This window comes from Emydura macquarii, unplaced genomic scaffold (genome assembly GCF_026122565.2).
Source record: "Emydura macquarii macquarii isolate MOO-44397 ecotype Brisbane River unplaced genomic scaffold, CSIRO-AGI_Emac_v2 contig_2897, whole genome shotgun sequence".
NCBI classification, from domain to species: domain Eukaryota; kingdom Metazoa; phylum Chordata; order Testudines; family Chelidae; genus Emydura; species Emydura macquarii.
In genome coordinates, this window is record NW_027133034.1 from 60,065,506 (window position 1) to 60,088,731 (window position 23,226).

The following is a 23,226-nucleotide window of genomic DNA, read 5'->3' on the forward strand; positions in this document are numbered from 1 at the left end:
ATTACTTTTCCATTTTGAAAGGCAGTCGTAGGATACTTTAGATTATAAACTTTCCTAGGTATTTCTGTAGAGTATAATTGCATAACAATGATAAACACAGAATTCAAAGAGGTTTTACTGTATCCTCAGCCAGCCCACAATTTTTATCTGCAACAACCATCTCTAACCACAAGGTTACACATCACAGGCTCTTCCATTAATCATCTCTCTTGCCATGTACTCTTTCTGAAATGAGACTTCCACAATTTAGCCAGCTTTCTATAAATTGTAGGGTTGTCAAACAATTAAAAAAAGTAATCATGATTTTAAAAAAATTGCAATTAATTGCAGTTTTAATCACACTGTTAAACAATTATAAAATACCATTTAAATAAATATTTGTGGATGTTACAGGAGAAGTGTGTGTGTGACCCCTTGAGCAGCAGATTGGCTCCCCCTGTTTCCTGACCCCAGCTCAGTGGTGACTGGGTATAGCGGCGGGTGGGAGGGGCACACCCCCACTTTGCACAGTACACAGGAGGCAGGCTCCAGGTCTGGACCAGCTTGGACAGGGGAGAAGGGGCACCCTGGTATGCAATTAATGCATTAAAAATAACGCATTAATTTGTTTGCATGCCTTAACTGCAATTAATTGACAGCCCTAATATATTGCTAGCTTCTTGACAGCTAAACTTAGATTGGATTGAAAGAGGGGGAGGGAGACAGATCCCAGACACTCAGAATGGGAGGAGTAGTGTTTCTTCTGGGGCGCCTTGTATGTTCATGGGACCTAAAATAAATTAACAAAATGGATTTGTAACATGCTTTGAAATTCTTGGATGTAAGGCCCTAAATAGAGGACTGCTCCACCAGGATTTTTCTGGCATTTCACTGCTGTCCTGTATCTTATCATTAGTTCAGTGATTCCATCTTTTTTCCTATTTTTTTGCTTCCTATTTTAACTCATTTACAGGAGAGTGTTCTGGGGTTTATTTGTTCCTCTCCCTCCTGTAGTTCACTCACCAGCAGCTTCCATTCTACGTAGGAGGGGAGTTGTTTTTTGAAGGTGCTGTGGGGTTAGGCCATATTCTCCTGCAGCTGAGTGATGACATAAGAAGAGACAAGCTTAAGCCCATGAGCAGCTTCCCAAGTCCATAACCCTGTATGTGAGAGTTGCTTTTGTAGCCAGCTCTGTTTGGGGCTCTTTTAAGAGCACAGAATAAAGATGAGTTTCAAGAAGCTGCCCTCTACCTTTCCTATAATACATTTTAGTGGAGTGTATGGATTAGAGGCAGAGTCAGTCACCTCCCCTGCTTCCCAGTCTTTTCTGTCTCATGTCTCCACTGGATTATACAAGCAAGAGGGACTCCCAGGATGGAAAACACTGCTTTTGTTATTTCTTAGTAGTAAGACAACTCATGCATTATTAATATTATCAGCACCAACCGTTGCACATTTATCCTTTAACTCTGAGTTTTACTTTTCCTCCTAACTCAATTGGTTGTTCTGTACAGCTTTTGCTAAGTTAAAGTCCTATCTCTTCCTGTTTTAGTCTTGAAATGTTAGTTTCTGTTCCTGTTCTTATAGTTCATTTTTCTCTCTCCCCCTCCTCTTTAAACTGTGAAGTATTCATTAGTTTCACCTGTGGGAACATACACCCCACAGACTCCATTCATTTTCACATCAATTTGTAAATGAGAGAAGTTCAAGCCATTTGCTAATCAGGGCCCTCCTCTATCTGTCCCCAAATAAATACTTTTAAAAATGTTCTGCTAAAAACACTTTTTAAAAGGCTGCAAGGAGATTACTGTGCAACAAAACCTAGTAAACGGAATAACTTTGTTTCTTAAAAAGACAACTTTGCCTGATTTAATATAGTGTGCCCCATATTGCGCATTCTTAACTGTTATAGGACTCAAGTGTTGTTTCTGTTTATTACAAAATTAAGAAGTTTGGATCTGGGGTTTTAGTTTAAATCCATCTCTACTTTAAAGGTAGAATTCCATAAAAGGAGGAAAGATGGTCTTTCGGCTAAAGCAGCGGTTCTCAACGTGTACCACCGGTGGTACTTCGAAGAAGGCTGGGTGGTACGCAAGCCGTACTGCGCTGCCAAATCCGCCGCCGAAAGTCCCCCCCTCCCCCGCCACTGCTGAAAGTCCCCCCCGCGAAACCCTACCACCGAAAAGGGGCAAACGGCAGCAGGGTTTCGGCGGAGGGCATTGTTCCCCCCATGTAACCCTGCTGCCGCCGCGAAGTCCCCCCCTCCCCCTTTTTTTCCCCGAGTGGTACTCGGGGAAAAAAAGGTTGAGAACCGCTGGGCTAAAGCACAGGACCACGAGGCAAGCTGTCTAGGTTCTTATTCCTGACTCCTCCAGAGAGACACTCTAGCCTTCAGTAAATCATGTAACTTTTCTATGCTGTGCTGTAACCTAGACACTTACTATAGTGACTGAAGGGGTTCTTCCATCACTGTAGTTAATCCACCTTTCAGAAGTGGTAGCTAGGTCGATAGAAGAATTCTTCCATTGACCTAGTGGTGTCTAGGTCGGCTTAATTGCATCTCACGGGGCATGGACATTTTTCACAGCTTTACAGATGTAGTTAAGCCGATTTGACTTAGTGTAGACTAGCCCCTTGTGTTTGAAAAATGACAGCAGAGGAGGGAGAAACTGGAAGTGGCAAGACTAGGGAACTAGAAACTCAGCGTTGCCACGTGCTGACACTTTTGGGAGGGGATAAGAAGAGGCTGTATGACCGAAGCAGAGCGACATCAGATGGGGAGAGCCTGGAATGCAAGACGACGGAGAGAGTGGGAAGTGAAGAATTATAAATATTGGCAAGTTTTTTAGATGGAGCAGGAATTCCAGATGGACCTGAAGAAGGCAGAGAAGGAAGGAGGCAGGAACAAAGAAATAAGTGCAATCAGATTGGTTATAGCAGAGCCAGTGGGACAAGGTAGGGGTGGCAGGGAATGGTTTAAGAGAGGGATAACAACAAGCAGAGATTACCAGAGGTGAGAAGAAGAGTCAGAGGAGGATGCTTAAGTGATACATAGATTTAAGAGGATGAGGGGAAGAAGGGGAGGAAGAGCTGTAAAGGAAAGATGGGAAAAAGGAATGGGAGATGATGGTTCTGGGAACAGCTGAGGAGTGTGGTGAGCATTGTGGGAGAGGCGGTATGGAAGTGGTGTGAGGAAGGCAAATAATCAGCTATGGTAGAATGATGCCACAATGCACGCACATGTGGGATAGATTCTCATTTTGTGTGAAGATTTTTACATGTTGCTTTCAGCATTCAGATTAGAATATCTGCCAAATTCTGTGATGTGTGCTTAAATTATGCCTGATATTGTTTCCTGAGCTCTGAAGCATTTTCATTTAATTTGATAATTAAAGCAAATATTGGAAATTCTGTGCAGTATAAAGCACAGAAAATATTTGTATTTAAATTGTACCCTCAGGGTTTTCCTCAGATCATCTTTGATAAATCAACCAAATTCTGGTTAACTCATTCATTGTCACTAAAGATTCCATCGCCTCCATATGAAGACCAAAATAAAGGAATTAAAATGTTAGATTCCTATTTTAAAGCTTGATTCTGAGCCCAGGTACATGAGTTTCAGACTTATGTAACTCATTTGAAGTCAGTGGTGTTACACCAATATATGTCAGATCAGAATTCAGGCCTTAATTTTTTTTCAAAACTGCCACGAACATTTATAATATTCCTATTAATAATGTATTAACTGTAGAGTCCCTTTAATTTGGTGGTGGTTGAACATGAAATGATATAATTACAATAATACCATAATCTGATCTTTATTTTGGGAAACATACAAGAAATCTTTGTGTAGCTTTTTGCAGTAGTGGAATGAAAAAAGCCATTCAGTCCACTGAATGGGATAAACTCTGTTCTCAGTTACACTGGTGTAAACTGGAAGTAATTCCATTGAAATCAATGAATTTACTTCAGATTTACATTGGTGTAACTGAGAACAGAAATTAGTCCCATGTTATGAAGGTCTGAACATAACAAAAGCTTAGAAGGAAGTCACCATATTTAACATTAATTTGAACGCTGCTGTTGGCCTGATTCAGTTATGATCAGCATACCTTGGGAAGAGGAGGAATGGTGGCTGTGGCCTCTAGATTCTGAGGCCAGCCAGAGAGGGACCTGTCTAGCCCTCAACAAGGGTGCTCTAATTTATGCATGGCTGTTCCAGCAGCTGGAGATAGCCGTAGCATATTGATGTTCTGGCCGCATCCCTATACTGGAAGCAGTCACGTGCTGTATAGACACTATGCCAGCTATCCATGACCCACCAAGTTCCTTCTATGAAAGGGGAATTTCCAGGTAGTTAGTTAAGTTGGCTTTCTGGCTGCTTTGTATCATCTGGGCACTATATGGGTGCAGGGTTCTGCCTATGCCAGACTCATAACAGGACTAGGACCTTAATTACTAATTATAATTGTCATTTCATTTGTTTAGGTCAGAATAATTTACAGGATCTAGAAGAAAGAAGTGCAGTCTTCAAATATGGAAGAGGATACCCAACCTCTCCTGATCCCTGTTGGAGGTGATGAAAGTGATTATGGAATCATGAACATTCAGTTTAATCCAGATGACCTAAAATGCAAAAGGTGAGGGGACAATCTAACCTTATACAGTGACCATTATAGTGACTTTTGTTGCTTTATCTTTACCTTTAAAATAATTCAATAAGATAGAAGCCAAACCTTTGTGGTCTGGTTATTTTAATAACCAAAATACCTACTTTGTCTCATTTGGTGTTATTTTTAAGCATCTCATAAGTAATAAATATTTATCTTTTACTATTCTATTATTTTCTAGGAAGAGATCGCTCTCTGTTTTGTGATATTGCTGAAAACGTGACAATTCAGAGATGGTGCTGCAGGATTCCATAGTGGTAGCTTTCCAAATCTATCTTAAACTGAAAGAACATATTGGTCCCCCTGTCTGTTAAGATTTGTAACCTATATTCCAAAATTTAAAACCCCAGACTTAAATTGTGAGAGTATTCAAGAGAGATTACATGACTGTGCACACAGGTATATAAATAAATGCTGTGTGCATGGCTGTGTGTGTATATGAATTCATGGGTGTGTTTGAGTTGAAAAATATAGATGTGCGCATATAGGAAGTGAACCCACTGAGACACACTACTTGGAGGGCAACCAGAAATCATTACGCCCTAGAAATAGGCAATCCTGCAGTATTCTTTTGGAAGTGATGGCAGCATGTCAGCTATACTTAGTACAATTATAGGTGGGGCTTGTAGCACAGCCTATTATTAAGGCTGGCTGACACTTCCCATCTCAAGACTTTAATTGCTTACAATTTTGCCAAACTAACAATTCAGGCTGAAATTTTCAGACTGCCTCAGGATGAATTTTGTTGAAACTTAAAAAAAAGTTAACTTTTGAGTTGAAGGAGGTATGGGATGAAGGGAGACATGTTGATTAAGAGTTGATGTGCAAAAAACTGGGACTGGCTGGGCAAATGGACTGGGACTAGGAGCTGTGGGGACAATTGTCATGACTAGAGCAGTAGCAGCCAGAGGCCAGGAACAGCACCAAAGGTTGGAACCGAAGTCAAGAACCAAGAGTCAGAGCCAGAGGTCCAAGAGCAATCTGAGAAGCAGGTTCATCACTATGGCTGGCAGGGGAGTCCACATTATTACACAGACACTTCCTGGAATTCCTTCTGGACTTAAATAAGGTGCACAGACCAATGAGGGGAAATGAGGGAAGTCTTCCAAGGTGGTTCTTCTGATGTTTATCTTCACAGGATGATGCATACTGCCCTATCATGGCTGTCAAGTAGTGCTGGCAATTCTGCAGACCCAGGTTCTAGCCCCCATAGAACCTCACAATAATGAAACTGAGTTTAGACAAGAAGCCCAGGAAGAGAGATTGGGACTAGTAGGGGGACGAAGAACATGGGTGGAGGAGGTATGTGAAAGAGTTGGGGAAAGACAGTAGGTTCGTTATGGGGAGAGAGAGACAGATCAGATAGAAGCCATGGGCAGGGAGAACTGGGACTGGCTGGTCAAGGAGACTGGGGCTGGTAGTGCATGGGGTGGGACTTGTACTAAGACAGGGAACCCAGCGGGGTAAGACTAGTCCCTGCTGGTTAAGGAGACTGACTGGGATGTGATCATGTAATTAAAGACCATCATAATCCATACACACAAGTGGGGCTGAATTAAGGATGCACAGACAATGTTAATTTCTTAACTAAGAGTGCTTGATTTTGCAATGTTAGTAATGTTCTTTTAGCATAGTTTGTGTGTAGTTTTAAGTCTTAAGTCCTTAAAAAAGGAAACTAACACAAAATTGCATTATGTGGCATCATATTGACACTCGCAGTCAGCACAGGATCAGAAGCTTTAAATCCACCACACAGACATCTCTCAGTTGGGCTAACAGAGTAACGAGAGCACTAATAGGTTGTCATCCTGTATATGGGTCAGCATTAGAAGGGGATGGAACACTGCCAGTATTACAGATAATTTGCTGACAGCAGAGGGGTGGCGAGACTCTGGAATCTTAAGTTCCATTCCAGGCTTTGGAGGGGAATATGTTCTAGTGGCTCAGACTCTTCTGCCCATTTCCCCAACCTTGACCTCTTTTGCCTATTCCCTTGCAGCTTGTCCTTGTCTCAGTCCTATTACTTCCCCAACTCAGGCTCCTTATTCCAGTCTCATTCTCCTCACTTAGGAAGTCCTAGTCTTTATTCCTCAGGTTTATTTGTCCAGCAAGTCCCAGTTTCCCGCACCCCACACACACCTAGTCTTCCCCCATGTCAATTGCCTTGCCCAGCCATTCCTAGTTCCCATTCACCTCCCCACTTTCTTGACCTAATCTCTTTGCCCAGCCAGTCCTAGTTCTCCCCTCCCAACTCATCTAAGTTGTCTCTCCCTGCTGCCCCCCCATTCCCAATCCCCACTGATTCCCAGTGCCAATCTCCCTTCCCAGGCTCCTCATTCAAGCTCAGTGACTTCTGTGACCCGTCCATGCCTAGGGTAGCTACCTGAAAATGCCAAGGTCAGGGCAGGCTGTGAAAGGAGAGCAGATTCTCCCAGCACTGATGGGTGACACTGAAGTCAGACTTGCCAACCAGCCACAAACAATGCTGCTGATTTCCCCACACTGGTTATCAAGAAGCTAAAATAAAAATATATACAGCCCCCTGTACTGCATTTCAGTCTCTGACTCCCAATCAGCCATTGGGTCCAGTAAAGAGACCAGTTATTTAAAACTCTACGTTCTTTACCAAAAAGGTTTCTCCTGACCCCACAGTACCAGATCAATATAAGTTTAGATCTTACCCAAAATACCACACTGCCAGCTAATCCTTTAGTAACTAAAACTAAAGGTTTATTATAAAAAGAGAAACAAACTAAGAGAAATGTTAAATGATTGAAGCAATCCCATACATACAAATGATTTGAAAGTCCCTATATATCAGGTTTCTAATATAATTGTGGAGTTTGCAGGCTTGTATAGTCCCTCTGGTATACATCCAGTACCTGGATGGGTCTCAGTCGTTTCACAGCTTCAGTTCAGTTGTAGATGTGTTGATCCAGAGGTAGGTAGCTGGCTGAAGGCTGGAGACAACTGAAGACAAAATGGATATCAGGCAGCTGCCTTTTGGGTCCTTTTGTCTTTGCCCTGCTGCTTGTGGAATTTTACAGGAATAAGATGTAGTCCAGAGTCATATGAGTAACTGGTGACTCATCAGGTATATCCCTGGCCTCTCCCCCTGGGCCCATTGTACCTGTAAATTTCCTTAATGGGCCATTGAGCAGGCTAGTGCTGCAGCCATCCTGTGTGGGGTGTCGCCCAGACACACCGAACAATATGAAATACAGATAAAATACAGCTATCCATACCTTCCATTACACCCATAACACATGAACATAAACATCATCATCTTACTTAGCACATTATAGCCTTTCTAACAATACCTGACATGGCATATTTCTCATGAATTATGATTTTGACATATTAATAAATGCTCCCCCCAATCTAGCCAGCAGGACAACTTCTGCCCCAGGCTTCTTGTCTCAGACTCCTTGTCCAACCTATTTCAGTTCTATACCCATACCCTGGCTCCTCAGCAGGTATTTCTCATCGCCTTGTTTCTTTGCCCACCAAGTCTTAGTCATCTACCATTCCTCATTTTATTTAAGTTCCCCCCTCCTCACCCACTGACCACCAGTCCATCCCTGCCTCAGTTTCCATCCCTCATTCCAAGACTCCTTTTCCAGACAATCCCATTCTCCACAATCACCCTAACTCCCATTTCAAGTTTCCCTGTCATCCCTGGCAGCCTCCAGGGTCTTTCTCAATAACTCCCCCAGTCTGGTACTTTGCCTTCTGCATTCCTCTGTCTTGCTGCCTGGGCCCAGTGTGGTGGGGGTTGTTCATTTAGGGCACAGGAGAGACAGGCTCCTTGCTCTCAGGTCCAGAGCCAGGCCCACAGCAGCCCAGAGCTATGATGGTAGAGGAAGTCTTGCTGATCCCTAGACAGGAGCATGCTCAATGCAGATGAAATCATCAGGGAATTTAGCTGCAAACTCTAACAAGTCTGAGAATCAGCAAGCTTTACATTTTCAAAGGTTTATAACTTGGACAAATTTGAGTGGATTTTCACAGCGACAGAAAAAGGCTCATCCCTGACACAGAGGCTTAGACCTTGCTGCCAAATTTCAAGTTCCTGCTCCAATACATGGGGCACTAGAGAGTTTCAAAGAAAAGCTTGCCAGAATTTTTATTATGGGGAAAACAGCATATTTTTCTTTGACCTCATTCTTGGAAATGAAGACCATTTTGGCTGAAGTTTTCCAAAAGAGTTCAGCTTGAGTCAGACATCCAACATGGAAACAATTAAAGCCCAAACAGTTAAAGTTGGGCAACATTATAATCAACTGACAGAGTCTTTTAAGGAGAGGTACTGAGAAACCTTAATGTGAGATGGTGTTACCAGCCCTGCCTATAACCCTATAGTCTTAAAATGCAAAATTATCCTGCAGTTGAAAACAATATAGCGTAATATAATATGCCAGGTACCACTGCATCCCTTTAATAAATACTAAATTTTACAGAGTAAAAATATATTTAGTGAGTGGGAAAAATCCTGTCTCACCATTAGTGGAGCCCTAAACTACTTTTCAAATGGACAGTGCAGCATTACTGATTGATCTATTTGGCTCTGCTACTTTGTCTTTTCACCAAATATCATATCTCTGGGGTGCAGTTTGCATGAAGGAGCTGTAGATGGCAACATCATCTCCCAAAAAGCCTCACTTTTCTGGCAGAGAAGCAAGATCTGAAAAGAGCCCCTGTCATGGGCACTAGTGCAGGTGCGCATCCCTTCTTCTGAGCCTCCAGTGCCTGAAAGGCTTTAAGCTTGCATGGAAGCCAGGGCAGAGAGCCACTAAGTGTAAGACATGGGTCTCAGCTTGCCTGGGCAAGGCAGGAATGAGGGAGGGTGTCTGACAGAGAAAGCTTGCAGGAACAACGGGTGTGGGGCTGTGCATGTAGGTTAAAGGTAACAGAGTACTCTGGGATGAGAAAAGGGGAAGTGCAAGACACATTTTTGCCATGGATTTAGCACTGAAGTGTCTGGGACCCTTGTGGACCAGCTACCAGAAATTGGGCTGCCATGTAATGCAGCTTTAGAGAGCTGCAAGTGGCTGAGGAAGGACTTGTCCTATGTTAACAATGGTGGGTGAGAGAGAGTGGTGCATGTGAAACAAGCGTAGCTTATACTTCCTTGGTGGGGAAGGTACTGTGACTTGGCAGGTGCTTTGTTTATGGTGAAGTTCATCCATTGCACTCTGAATCTGCAGACTCCTGTGATTTTTGTAAATATGGGAAGCTCAGCTGTGTGATTGGAGATAGTGAGGGATTGTGTTTATGCCTTCACTTGCATTTAGTCACCCCTAAAGAGAAACTAAAGCATGAGCTCTATGTTTAAGATGCATTGTTTTGTTTTTGTTGTTGAAGTATCTTAAGTTGCTTGTAGCTTTTTCTTGCTCCTTCCTGTTTTGTTTCTATCTCATTGTCTGTACAGGCTAATCATTTTCTTACTCATGCTTGACCTTTCATGGCAGCATTTTTTTTTTAATCCAGCTGAGCCTATAGTAATGGAGGGAGCAAGCCTGCCTTGGCTGGCTATGGGTATGTTGACAATTGCAGCTGGGAGGTGCGATTCCCAGTGCAGATAGACTCACACAAGCTCATCTTGAGCTAGCATGCTAAAAATAACAGTGTTGGTGTTGCGGCACAGGTGGTGGCTCAGATTAGCTGCCAGATTCCAAGGCCCCCCAACTCCCGCTCTGAGCTCAGGTGGCTAGCCTGAACCACTGCCTGTGCTGCAGTGGCTATGCGGCCATTTTTAATAAGTCCGTCTACCTGTGCTGGGAGTCACACTTCCTAGCTGCAGCATAGCTGTACATCATCTTTAGGGCAGCCACCATTCTCCTGAACAGGCCCAAGTAAGGACAGGTTGAACTGTAGGCAACAGCTGTGTCAAAGGAAAGGATTTTGGTCAGAGCAACAGAAAAGTGCTGGGGAGTGGACACTTGGCATTTTTCTCAGAACTAGCTGCTTTCACCCTGAAAATAGCTAGAAGGCTGCCTGTAACAGCACCATCTGGTGATTTCTGCTATCATTACAAAGCCCACTTCCTTTAGGAGCTGTGCTGCTTTTCTTGGCTGGTGCTGCCAGAGCAGAGGGAAGGGAATGGCAGGGCCAGGCCAGATACTCTGACCCACCTCGTTAAAAGCCATTTTGAAAGAAGTGTGATCAGTGTTCCTGCTGCTTGTCAGCCACCTGGATCTATCTTTGGAGCTCTGCTGTCTTTTTCTGATTACCAAGCTCACATCTATGGGGTGCTGTTTGCTTAAAAGACCCAAAGATGGTAATGTCATCTTCAGAAAGTCTCTCTCCTCTGCCATAGACTTGAGAGCTGAATAGTAGTATAGCCACCAGTGCAAAGGTGCATCCATATAGTTTGTTTTATATGAGTCTCCATTCCCCAGAAAAGGTTTGTGATGGGGTGTGCCACTCACCTCTAGAGTCTCACACCTCCTCCTAGTCATGCTGGAGATTAGTTCTCAAGGTCAGTACCCTTTCCTGTGGTCACATGCAGTCATACTGTCTCTCTCTTAGATCTGCAGGTCTTCTCTCATCCCAGGACTGCAGCATTCTCTTTGAGACTTAGCCTACCAGGTAGGTCACTCTGTAGTCCCTCTTCCAGGATATATCAAAATCCTTCCTTAAGCAGTCCTAGGCACTCTTCCTATTCACTGCCTCCCAGGCTAGTAGGGGAACCCTCTATTCTGGGCTCTAATCCAAGGATACTCATTTTAGCAGATCTGGGATTTCCTCTCCCAATCCTCATTGCATCTTCCCTGGTCTGTTTCCTACCACTTCTAGGATTCCTTATTGCTCCTAGTGTACTATCACTAAACTCTCCTCCCTCTTCCTGGGGAGTAATTGTAGTTTTTCCTAGTAGCCCTTGTTTGTTGCTAGCTTCCTGGCTTCATAGGTCCCACCTATTCCTGCCCAGCTGAGCCTGTTTTCAATCAATCTCTCCCTCCCCCCCAGGTGCAGCCTGTGTAGTTTAATTGGCCTGCTTGGTCTTTTTAACCCTTTCCAGTCATGTGGGGTAGATACCCCATCAGAAGATTTAAAGGTCTTCTTGTGTAGAAACCAAGAGCTTGATTCTCAGCTTCCCTTTCTTGTGCATTGACAAATAATAAGATGGAGGACAAGTGTCTCAGGTAGCTTATGGAAATACTGAGGCTAGGGAAGGCAGGGCTATAGCAACACATATACAGATCAGGAAGCAGCTGAGATGGGGAAGGGATAAATGGAGGGTGTAAATGCTTGCTATGGACTTGGTGTTAAGAAGTACCCACAGCCACTATAGCTTGACTAGCACAAAGTAAGTTGTATGGTTTTAGGAACCACAGCTAGTAGAGGAAAGATCTGCTGTATGCTAAGAGTAGTGGGTGAAAGAGAGTAGTGCATGTATGCTACCAAAAGGCTTTTTTAAGACTTGTTCCTGTGGATACCATGATCAGAAACAGGTTTGTGGTGTTTTCTAGTAATTTCTGTTAGCTTATTTTGAAATATTCTTTTTTTTTGTGTGTGTGTGTTTATATTTTCATGTGAGTAGTTTAATGTATTTTTAAAGTGTTTTTTTTTTTTTAATGTCTAGTGTTTGTCTATTGTTTATTATGGGATTTTATTCTTTGTTTGTTTCATAGGTGAATACTGTTTGCCCAGTTAATTTGTCTTGTTAATTATTTTGTGTAGTCTTGGATGAATTTTTAAAAACTGTAAGGTGATTAGTTGTGTTTAAGATGTTTGTTGAATTGCCCCAAAATAGTTTCTTACCGGTATGTAATTATGCCTCTTAAGGATGTAAATGTGTTTGGTTTTTTTTGGGTTTTTTTTCTTTGTCTAGCATATTCTTTTGTTAATCTGGTAAAGATTTTTTTAAAATGTAATACAATGTAGTAAAGTGGATATTAATGCTTTTTTATTTCTTTAGACTTTCTAATTATTCAGATGAATGATTTGCCAACTATGTAATTTGCAGGTTGGTAGAATATCTTAGTATAGGAATTTTGTAGAGTTTAATTTTGGGATGTCCCCATGTAGCTGCATCAAGGGCACCTGTTGAATTAAAGTTAGGGTGGGTTTTTTGCCTTTCATGCTCTGATTATAACATTTCATGTAAATAAATAATGTAATTGTCTTAAGGAATGTTTGGAGTTGTTAGGATGATACTTGAAGGTGTTTGTGTTAGAAGTTTTCCTCCAATATAAAAATGTTTAAAAACTGCTGTAGTGGATGTGCCTGGCCTTCTTCTGTCCCAGGAGAAACTGATGTGAGACAAAGGTAGGGGATTCAAAATGAACAAAAGGGTGGAAAGAAGATGCTGTTGCAATCGGTATGGGGAAATAAACCTCTCTAAACTTCACTAGGGAAAAGAGTATTAGTATGTGGGTGGTGAGGAGATAGGGAGTTTCTTTTCTCCAGAAGTGGTTCTTTTTTTCCTTTTAAAAGTTTCCTTGTGGATTTAGAGAAGGTGAAAGATGTTTGATAGACATCTTTGGAGGCTAAAATCTTCTAATCCCATAACAGGTGTAGCCAAGTGCTTACTGCAAAGAAATAATAGACTTTGTAATTGAGTGAAAAGCTTCTTCTCTGAGCTCTCCTTTTTGGAGGAAGGGATTCATTACTTATACAGCTGGCTTAATAGCCAGTAAATAATGGGGAAATTAGTATAATTATTTGTCAGTTTATACAGCTTTTTGTAGAAAAACACTGCATAAGTGTGAAGAATCCTTATTAACTAATATAGGTGCACTGATATGCCTTCGTAAGTGTAACAACCAGGATAGTTGATAACTGAACATGATATGCTTTCCATAGAAAAATATGCTAAACAAGCAACACCATCCCTTCCCCAGAGTTTATGGGGCCATTTCTTCAGTTGGATCTGTGTGGGTGGATTACTGATCCCATGCAGATCTGATTGCAGGATAGGGGTCTGCAGACACAAGTACATAAAATATGCACAGCTAAGACCCAGAATAGCATATGAAGGGTGCTGCTGGTGAGTTTCACAGAGAAGGTTGTTTTCCATGAGTGAACTGCAGGAGAGGGAAGGCACTTAGTAGCAGCTACAGGCCAGAACCAGGTTGAAGCCCCATTGTGCTTGATGCTTCAAAATCACACCGTGAATGACAGTTCCCGTCAAAAAAGATTACAGCAAAACACTTTTCTTCATTTAAATGCATTTAAATGAAGTATTTTTCTCTCTCTCCAGCCCCAGAGGCTTTTAACACATCAGGGAGCACACTAACAGCTCACACATTATGGAGCTTATTCCCTCAGCAGTTTTGTAGCAGCTGTAAAGCTTCATATGTGAAAGCAACATGTCTTCAAGTTGAAAATGTGTGTTCTGGGTTGTGGTGAGACAATATAATTTAAACATGACAGAAATGTTTCTATGATTTGAAATGCTAAATAGTGTCATGAAGGGGCACTAAAATAATACAATGAAATGAAAAATTGTTTTGTTTTAAAAGCCTCATTCTGAATGTTGTTCAGCAGATGTACAGCATTGGTTATTCAACGGTAAAAAGTATTTCCGATCCAAACAAGGCTAACTCTACAATGCAAAATATTATACTCTTCTGGTCCCCAGAATGGCTCTAAACATACCCCTTTCCAATCGTTCTGAAATATGCATTCCATTTTGTAGAATTTCTAAAATTACTCATCACTGAAAACTGGCACCCTCTGCTTTTCTGAAGATAAAGTTACTGAAAATTCCAGCAGATCTCCTCACACAATCTCTTTGTCAGTCCAGACCACTTCCATGCTACCCCAGAAACCAGTACATCTCATGGTGAAGAACTCTTTTTACCTATAATATTTATGAAGATTGCCCACATCTGTGGTGCCCTCTCTTGGTCGTGACCACGTATAGTTCATGTCACCAAGAGCACATCTCACTGATGCTCTGCTCTCTATAGAATATTTGGTCAAAATAATGGTCTGTGATCTCCACCCGTAAGGTGCTCCATGGTATTGGCCCAAACTTCTGAAAAGAATGTGTGTCTCTGTCTCTGTCTCAGAACCTGACCTCCCTCAACAGTTTAGTGCCACATAGCAAAGGGGAGAGCTTTCATGGCAGCTGGTCCAAGATTATTGAACACCATTCCAGAAGAGATGAGAACTGCCACAGACCTCACTGCATTGAAGTAGAGTGTAAACCTCACTTCTCTCGTGTAGCTTTCCCACAGGAACAACAGAGGGGAGAGGAGATGTGCCAACAATATTAACTTCAGGTGAGGGAGAAGAAGACCCAATATGGTCTAGCTTCACACTGTGCATTCAGTCTGTGTAAGGTATAAATAGATGCACACCTCTCATGCTACCATGTCCCATGTATGGAAAGCATGTGACAAAAATACAAATGAGAGAGAAAAACAAATTATTCATGCAGGTCATTAAAAAAACAAACTATAAGTTTCATCCCTTTAGAATGAATAACTTTCTTTAACCACAAATCTTGCTTTTATTGTTGAAAATTATTTACATTGGACATGTGGGGAGAACAAATATTTGTGGAATTTCAATAACTTTTCAGCTAAAAGGAGTGCACCTTCAAATGAGATCTAAGCATCAATGTGTCCTTTCTGTACCTATGTTGAACTAGTTAATGTTTCACACTCCACGCCTAATTTCAGCAAAAGGTTTACTTAGGATTTATTTTTCTTAATCAATACAGGTACATCTCTATGTTCCAAATATAGATAAAAATAAAACCAGTATTTTCCCCCTTCATATCTTTACAGTCCAAAAAATAATCTTGATTGGGAATACTTAAAAAATGAAAAAATTAAGAAGTGATGAGATATGGGAAAGGATCTAACAAATAATACCATTTTTTTAAAGAAGGAAGGAGAATGAACAAAATGTGGGAAGAAGAAAAAAATGGACTATACACATTTTTCTAGAAATAATGTATTACTTTCCTTTCATGCTTTCAGATGGACAAACTATTTGTGACTTGTACAAAGTACCATGCTATTCCTATCAGTTTACATCAGCTCAAAGAAAAACATGAATTTCTGTCTTGTGCTATTAAAATTGGGGAATGTTACAAAAATTATTCTCACAGCATTAAGGGGTTGGGCAACAACCATCAAGCATCTTCTAGCAGCAAGTTGCAGAGCTGCATTTTTGCAGTTCCAGATCAGGCTTTGTTAAGCTTCTTAAGCTTCTTAAGTTTGTGCTGTGATGTAGATGCTTAATTTTGTATCTGGGAGGAGGAGAATGGGAGCATGACTAGGGAAAATGGTGTCTCAGAATGAAGGCCGGGTTGAAAACCATGCAACTTTTTGAGAGATCATCTTGTTGTTGGCAGCTGCTGTAAAGGGAGCTGCCCTCCATGTTGGTATGTGTCTTGGCTCAGATTCCATACATTCAAATAGACTTGGCTTTTATTGCAGGAAAAATGGTTTCCTCCTGACTCAGTTTTTACTGCTGTTTTTGTCTGTAATAGCTATTTTGGTTATCTGTAATTTGTGTTGGTTTGATTTTTTTTTTTAATTACTTTTTTGCTTTTAATTTGTGTAAAATTAATGAACAAATCTGCATATTGTTTGTAAATCTTTCATAGTGAAATTAGCCAGTAAAAGCACAGGTGAAGGAAAGCAATACAAGTTTAGTAAAATTTGCAAGCTAGCAATAGAATTACAGCTTTTATTATCTTGAGGAATAAATACGTGTTATTTTGGCTGTCTTACTAAGCCAATGAAGAAATAGAGTTCTTGACAGAGCATTCAAACTCTGTCTGTGTATTGCTTTGATTCAGAAGTGGCAGTTAGCATTTTGCTTTACCATAGTTGGGGAAAGATTGATCAGAGACAGACAGACGATCTAGCCCTGTATAAAGGGCATTGCAGAAGCAGTTCAGGGAAGAAACTGAGGCCACTGCCTGCCCCTCTCCAACCACTCCCTACCTGAGGAACTATGGGTATGCAACTTCTGCATCCTCCTCACCTTTTCCACTATGCCAACAGTGGAGATGGTAGACGGAGAGGTGAAAATATTACTCTGTATTGTGTATGCTGCCACATGGCTGCTTACAGATGGGCCATGATCTGGCTCTTAGGGTTTGTTTTGTTCCTGAAAATCACGTTCCTGATTAATCAAATGCTATTCAAAGGGAACCAGTGAGGTAAATGAGGACTAAAATGGACTTTATATTTTTAAAAATATGCTGGCCCAAATTCTGCTGTAAGGCTAGAATAACTATTAACTTAATTGAGCTTTGGATTTATACTAGTGTAACACAAAACAGTTTGGTCCATTGTTTTTAACTAGACACTGGTCAACCTTCTTCTCTCAGTTATGTTGGTGCAACCTAACACATCAGAATTTGGCCCAGTTCCATTTTAATATGGATTATTTGTGGAGATAAATATTGCATTCATGGTATACTCCTTCCCTTGCAGTTATAAAGCAGTGCATTAGGCAATTACAATGTGTTAATGGATGGCAATCTATTCCTGAGTGATACAAAATGGTTTTTTGAAGGATATCTAATTTATTTCTCTTCTGCTAACTATTTCATAAAGGTTGTTTGTTGTGCCTTTTCCCTTTAGGCCATTTCACGTTGAGCCTTCAAATATTGTCAGTGTGAATGATGACACACAAAGAGTTACAGATGAAGCTTCTGCAATGAATAAGCGGATTCATTACTATAGCAAGCTCACTTCCCCTTCAAATAGGGCACTGGTAAGGAAAAGATGGGTTAAAGATGCCATTAATTAACAGACATAACATGCACTGTGTAGTGGGGATTGTAGGTGCTTGACTTTTGTAGTTTACAGCTAAAAAATAAAAAGGAGAAATCCTTGAAAATAGCTTTTAAATGAGATCTTACAGGCTGAGCATGTTTGCGTTTACATAGAACCACAAGTCACAACTGTCTTCTTAGCTGGTGAAAAATGATCAAGATATGCAAACAATCCTGGATCTTACCATATTGGCCCAGTCTTAACACTTTGTTACCAGAACCTTCATAAATAAGTATTTACGTTGTCAACATGGAAATTTAGGCACTTAAATTTTGGTATGCAAGCCTGACAATTGAGCTCACTTAGGACATTTTCTGTGTATAGCCTGTGACTGAAAAAAATTTTCATAAAGTAGTTGGTGGATTGTGATATGAATGGGAGTAAATGCTGTATTCTTGTACAGAAGAGTAATTCAGCCATCAGTTTCTTAAAAAAACCAAAACAAAAACAAAAAAACCCACACAGATGTGCTTGAAAATGTACTTTTCATTAAAAGTTTCATATTTTGTTTATAGTAAGCAGTGACTTAGAATAGTTGGAGCATCAGAGATTCTTTGCTGTTACTAACATAACTTGTTTTATCCATCTATTAGATTGCTCCTGATCATGTACTTCCAGCTCCAGAAGAAATCTATGTGTATAGTCCATTAGGAACTGCTTTCAAAATAGATGGCTGCACTGATGGCTATGGTAAAAACTCCAGCATAGTGACAATGTATGTTAACTACTTTCCTGTATGGTAGCATAATTGTATAATTGCTGTATAATTATACAACTGTATAATTGCATTATATTGAAAGTTGTCTATTGTAAGTTTAATAACTTTTATGTTTTCTAAAAAAATAGCATGAAATAACAATGCTCCTTAATGAGATTCTCTGTGTTCTTCAGATTTATGATCTGGAATACAATGATGGGCACATCTATACTAAGTATGCCATGGGGAATAAAACAGGTAAGATCAATTTGTATTAGAATTTGCATGGAAAACATTTGCAATGATTTTGTTCTCTTTGCATCAACAACATTTATTGTTAATGCACAAAAATAAATATGTATTTCTTGTCTTAAATAGGCAGGATTTACCACTGGAATCTGTTTGATCTTACTAATGGGCAGCTTGACACTTTATTGCTGTTACAGAGTTGTGAAATCACGGACAATGATACGTAAGAATCTTGCATTACACAAAGGGTTCTTGTGTAAAGTATGAGATCTTGAGATCCTGAATGTTCTTATTTTTTATTTTTATTACTACTATTGAGTTTTTTTTTGTTTCTGCTAGCGATTGCTAAATGTTTCTTTGATTTACTGTTCATTAGACATGGGCCCAAACAAAAACTCCTCATTTGGATGCTTCTGAGCTTTGGGGAAGTTTGGGTTCTGCACTGAGACTTTGTGGCTGGGGGCCCATTTCCATCTGTCCTATTACTGCATCATTTATAAGGACCTTTTTCTTTTTAAACCAATCTAACCACATCAGAACTCTCATATGCTTGTCTTCTGTATTTACCCTCCATTAACACGTTTGTGTGTAACTGCTCTCCAGTGGAGAGCATGTCAAGCATGTATAAAAGAGGGAGAACATAATGACACCTTCTTGTACCTAAATAAAACTATGTAAGCTTCAATACTGAGATCTCTCTAGTCTTTGTGATCTCTTAAAATACATCTGTATATCACATATGCTGTATTATTCTATCAAATGGAATTTATGCCACTAATCAAATTGACAACATTTTTATCTTTCATTTATTTAAAAAGAGATTTTTCAAAAAACATATATGTTCTAGTTTAAGCGATCTGTGGTTTTATAGATTAGCTGGTCTCTGACTTACTGAAGTACATAATTAAGGCTAGTTCTGCAGTCATCTTCCCCATTTTGAGGCAGTAGGCAAGACCAGGGACTACATTCAGAATCTCGCTAATTCCATCATAATTCCGCCTGGAGGTTCTAACTGCAGTGCAGACTCTATGCCCCATTCCAGTGCTCTGAAGGGATCCAAAGCAGAATCCTGGCCACAGTGAAAGGCTGTGCCTCTTCTTCAGCAAACTCCTTCAGTCAAACTCCAGCAACCATTTGCTGTAATAGAAATCAAGTTATGGAACAGAATGTTGTCCCCTGACAACTGTTGTAGTTTTAAGTTGGTGGCATTTATCTAGTACTAGAAGGAAACTTTTACTTTGAGTCAGAGTTCTATGTAAACAGCACAATCTCTTAATCAGAATATTCTCATGTTTAATTTTTTTTTGTATTTTTGTCTTTATTCAGCTTTAACAGATACCTCAAACTGGGAATTTCCAGATGTTTGCAAGTACTATTTTGGATCCTTTGGTCAATGGTCCAGTCTCTTATTTTCAATGGTGTCTCTTGTTGGAGCCATGGTTATTTACTGGGTACTTATGTCCAACTTCCTGTTCAACACAGGAAAATTTATATACAGTAAGTATCAGTGTTTGTCTTTCAGCTTGTTTAGAATCAAAATTCTAGGGACTGAAACACAGGGATAAATAGTCGAAATCAGTTTCTCAATCTGTGCCTGCAACTTCATTTTCTGTTGCTTGTGCACCCAAAGGATGTTGCAAATACAAATTGAATAGTTAGCCTAAAGCCTGACTACTCAATTCTATTTGCTCACACATTCTGACTTTTGAAGGCACAAATGATTGTGTAGGTAAAGTTTTAGGTGCAAATAATAGATCTTTTGAAAATTTGGCCAATGCTATTAAATAAACCAGTCACCATTTAGTAAAGGCAACTGTTGATGGATGGATCAAAGACTCTCTTTGCACAGCACCATATAAATCTGTCATAATGGTTAAGAGAACAATAGTAGTAATCCTTATACTTGGCCAGACTACAGTGCTGCAAAGGTAAGCTCAGGTTTCTACCCTCACTGAGGAATATGTTACCTTATTGATTAGTAACTACTGCAATTTATGAATGACCTAATTCAGATTTTATCATGATGAATTTTATTTAATATTAACATAATAAGCAAATTTCATACTGCTTGAAAGTTCTTTCTCCTAGCAATAAGAATGAATCAAGCCCCACATCCTTTCTCTCTTTCTGTTTGGTATATTTTATCACTGTCAATAAACCAAGAACTCCCTATGAAAGTATTACAGTATAGCTAATAATATTGGTTCTGTGATAACTTTATAAGTGGACCTTATAAAGTTGAAAAAAATTAATCAGTCTATTGACTTTGCCCTCCCCACAGTAGTGTATATAATCTCAGGGCATTTAAGAATCTTGTTAAATTTAGATGTTTCATTTACATTTATTTAGGTGGCAACAGATTTGATTACCCAGTGATTTACCTCTGGGAGGGTATCCTAGAAAGTACCATTTTACACAGAGTGAACGATTTAGGCAAGAACTCTTTGGATAAAGATACTAAGCTAAATGCAACCTTCATCTTGTTTCTTCTGTGTCTTTTAAAGTTAGATGCAGAAATGCCATTTGATAGTTCTAAAGACCTTTTTTGTAGCACTAGAGAAATTTAATTTTGAGCACCAATTTATAAGCTCTCCAAATGTTCTCCAGGTGCATGCCTTTCTTTGAGTGGTTTCCAATTAGACATTTTCTTTAAAGAGCATCACAAAGCAAGAATGACTTTTGTTACATCTTCTGCTTGCTGTATCTATTGATGTTTTATATATAATGACTTGTCCATGCCAATGGACCTGTGTTTATATGTACTGATCTACATACACACAACAGATTTGGTCCTACAGACTTCTTCAATTCAATGAATGAGAGCTCTTCACAGAGATAAAGCGAGGTATCTTCTACAAAGAGAACAATGTTATGTAGCTTATCATGGATTATAATGCCCTGAATCACTGGAGAGTCTCTCATAACTACGAGAGAAGTTCAGTGGATACGTGGGAACTAACAGCAGTAAATGACCCATGTCATCTAAAGCTGCTTTTAGTATTGTTGAAATAAAGACAATCAATCTGCAAATGAAATAATCAGGTGTCTTAAATGGAGCTGAGACTATTCATTTGGGATTTAGGGAGAAACTGTAAAACTCCATTCTATTTCTCTCATTTCAGTTCCATAAATTTACAGAAAGAAGGAACAGGATAGCAGCAGGACTAGAGCAATCATAGTAAGAGTCTTTTTCTTATTTTCAGATTATGTTCATGACATTAACATAACAGAACTTGTTCCTGGTACTAATGGGAGTAACAAAGGTAAGAAAAGCACAATGATACTGTGTTCCACAATAAAATAACTGAGTTATTGTATGCAGTGTTCTGTAACCATGTTGGCCTCATTAATATTAGAGACAAGGTGCATGAAGTAATGTCTTATTGGACCAACTTGTGTTGGTGAAAGACAAGCTTTTGAGTTTACATAAAGCTCTTCAGAGCTGAAGGGTGAAAATTCAGACCTAAAGAAGAGCTTTGGGTAAGCTTGAAAGCTTGTCTCTCTCACCAGCAGTTAAGGAGGGAAATCCGGATGCTTGGAGGGAACGCTCAGCTCTAGGAACCTTTCATCATAAAATCCACACTTATCCTAAATAAGGGCAAAAATTCTCAGGGTTACCACGTTTTACATAGCTGAATTTGTGATGAGTTATGCACTTTAAAAAAAAATGCAACTTCATTCATTAAATAAAGTAATTTTGTGTATGACCATGAACTTCCATTTTTATGGTAAATACACCATTCCCCAAGAAGTGTCAGGGAGAGAGGAGCTGGAGCTGCACAGAACTTGTGGGATAACAGGCAATGGATGTTCTGGGTTGCTGGGAAGGTTGAGGGTCTGTCAAGCTAGTGGGTGCTGGAGGGTTTTTTGGGTGTGGTCTGAGGGTTTCTGGGATAGGGGGATGGGAATAGAGGTTGAGTGAGTGCCGGGATGTCTGGAAGTGCTGGGGTAGGTAGGAAGGGAACTAGGTATCTCTCTCTGGGGGACTGGTGGCTGAAGTGTCTCTGGAGGGTAGGGTCCTGGAGGGTCAATCTGGGAAGTGGCTAGGCTACTGGGACCCTGTCCATCTACTGTTCTTGCCAGCCAGGCTACCCACTGCTATTGCTGCCACCCCTGTTTCTCGTGCACCTTCGTCATTCAGATCCAGCAGGAGGCACAGCCAGAGGAGAGGCAGATATTCTGTCCAGTTGCCTGAAGCCATGTGCTACAGTGTTCTACAGTGATCAAAGGGTGCAACTGCAGCTTCTGCAGGCAGACATGATAGGGCTGTTAGCTGCTTGAATGTCACTTGGCAGCCCTCAATACAAAGGGATCAAATCAATAGGGACAAGGGCATTTTTCAAGGGTTTGTGAAACAATCCTATTATAAACAATGGAGAGGAAACAAATTAGAAAACCGTAATTAAAATAACTTTGTCATTGCTTTAAATTTCAGAAATGTCAAAATGCTGTCTAGAGTTTTTTGTCTTTAGGTTATTGTAACCAGGCAGGCATGCCGTCAGCGTGGGAGGAAGAGATTTACAGGATACAATGCATTATAAAGTACAAAGATATAAATGGAAGTTAGGAGAACATTAGGAAAGGTTCATATTTCAACATGTAAAACAGGAATTGCTGTTAACATTTATGCACAAAAAGCCCTAAGTACATTCCATGTGCTTAAAATGTAAACATTTTAAGGGTTCCCTATTGTAGGTGTCTTATCTTCCATAAAGTTTGTTGGCCATGGTTGGTATGCCAACAACATGATGCTGTGACTTGCTTTAATTCAAGGGTTTTAGAACAGCCACAGATTGTATTTGCTCTCTTGTGCGCTCTGCTGTTAATGCAGGCACTCATGCATCCAGCTATACACACACAGCCGGATATATTCACTTAC

At 40.3% G+C, this 23,226-nt stretch overlaps 1 protein-coding gene across 4 annotated transcripts in view; it reads left to right on the plus strand.

Annotated features, from left to right (window-relative positions):
* SLC38A9 (solute carrier family 38 member 9) overlaps positions 1–23,226 on the plus strand; it is a 67,204-nt gene that overhangs the window by 9,042 nt on the left and 34,936 nt on the right. For 2 of the 4 annotated variants that reach the window (XM_067569285.1, XM_067569286.1), the window contains exons 2-8: positions 4,468–4,619; positions 17,207–17,339; positions 17,995–18,116; positions 18,293–18,356; positions 18,477–18,570; positions 19,674–19,844; positions 21,551–21,610. In XM_067569285.1, the coding sequence (XP_067425386.1) occupies positions 4,516–4,619; positions 17,207–17,339; positions 17,995–18,116; positions 18,293–18,356; positions 18,477–18,570; positions 19,674–19,844; positions 21,551–21,610 (748 nt within the window). In that variant the 5' untranslated portion in view covers positions 4,468–4,515. Of the gene's footprint in view, positions 1–4,467; positions 4,620–11,700; positions 12,104–17,206; positions 17,340–17,994; positions 18,117–18,292; positions 18,357–18,476; positions 18,571–19,673; positions 19,845–21,550; positions 21,611–23,226 lie in introns of those variants that run through there. The other 2 variants (XM_067569288.1, XM_067569287.1) reach the window with 2 other exon arrangements.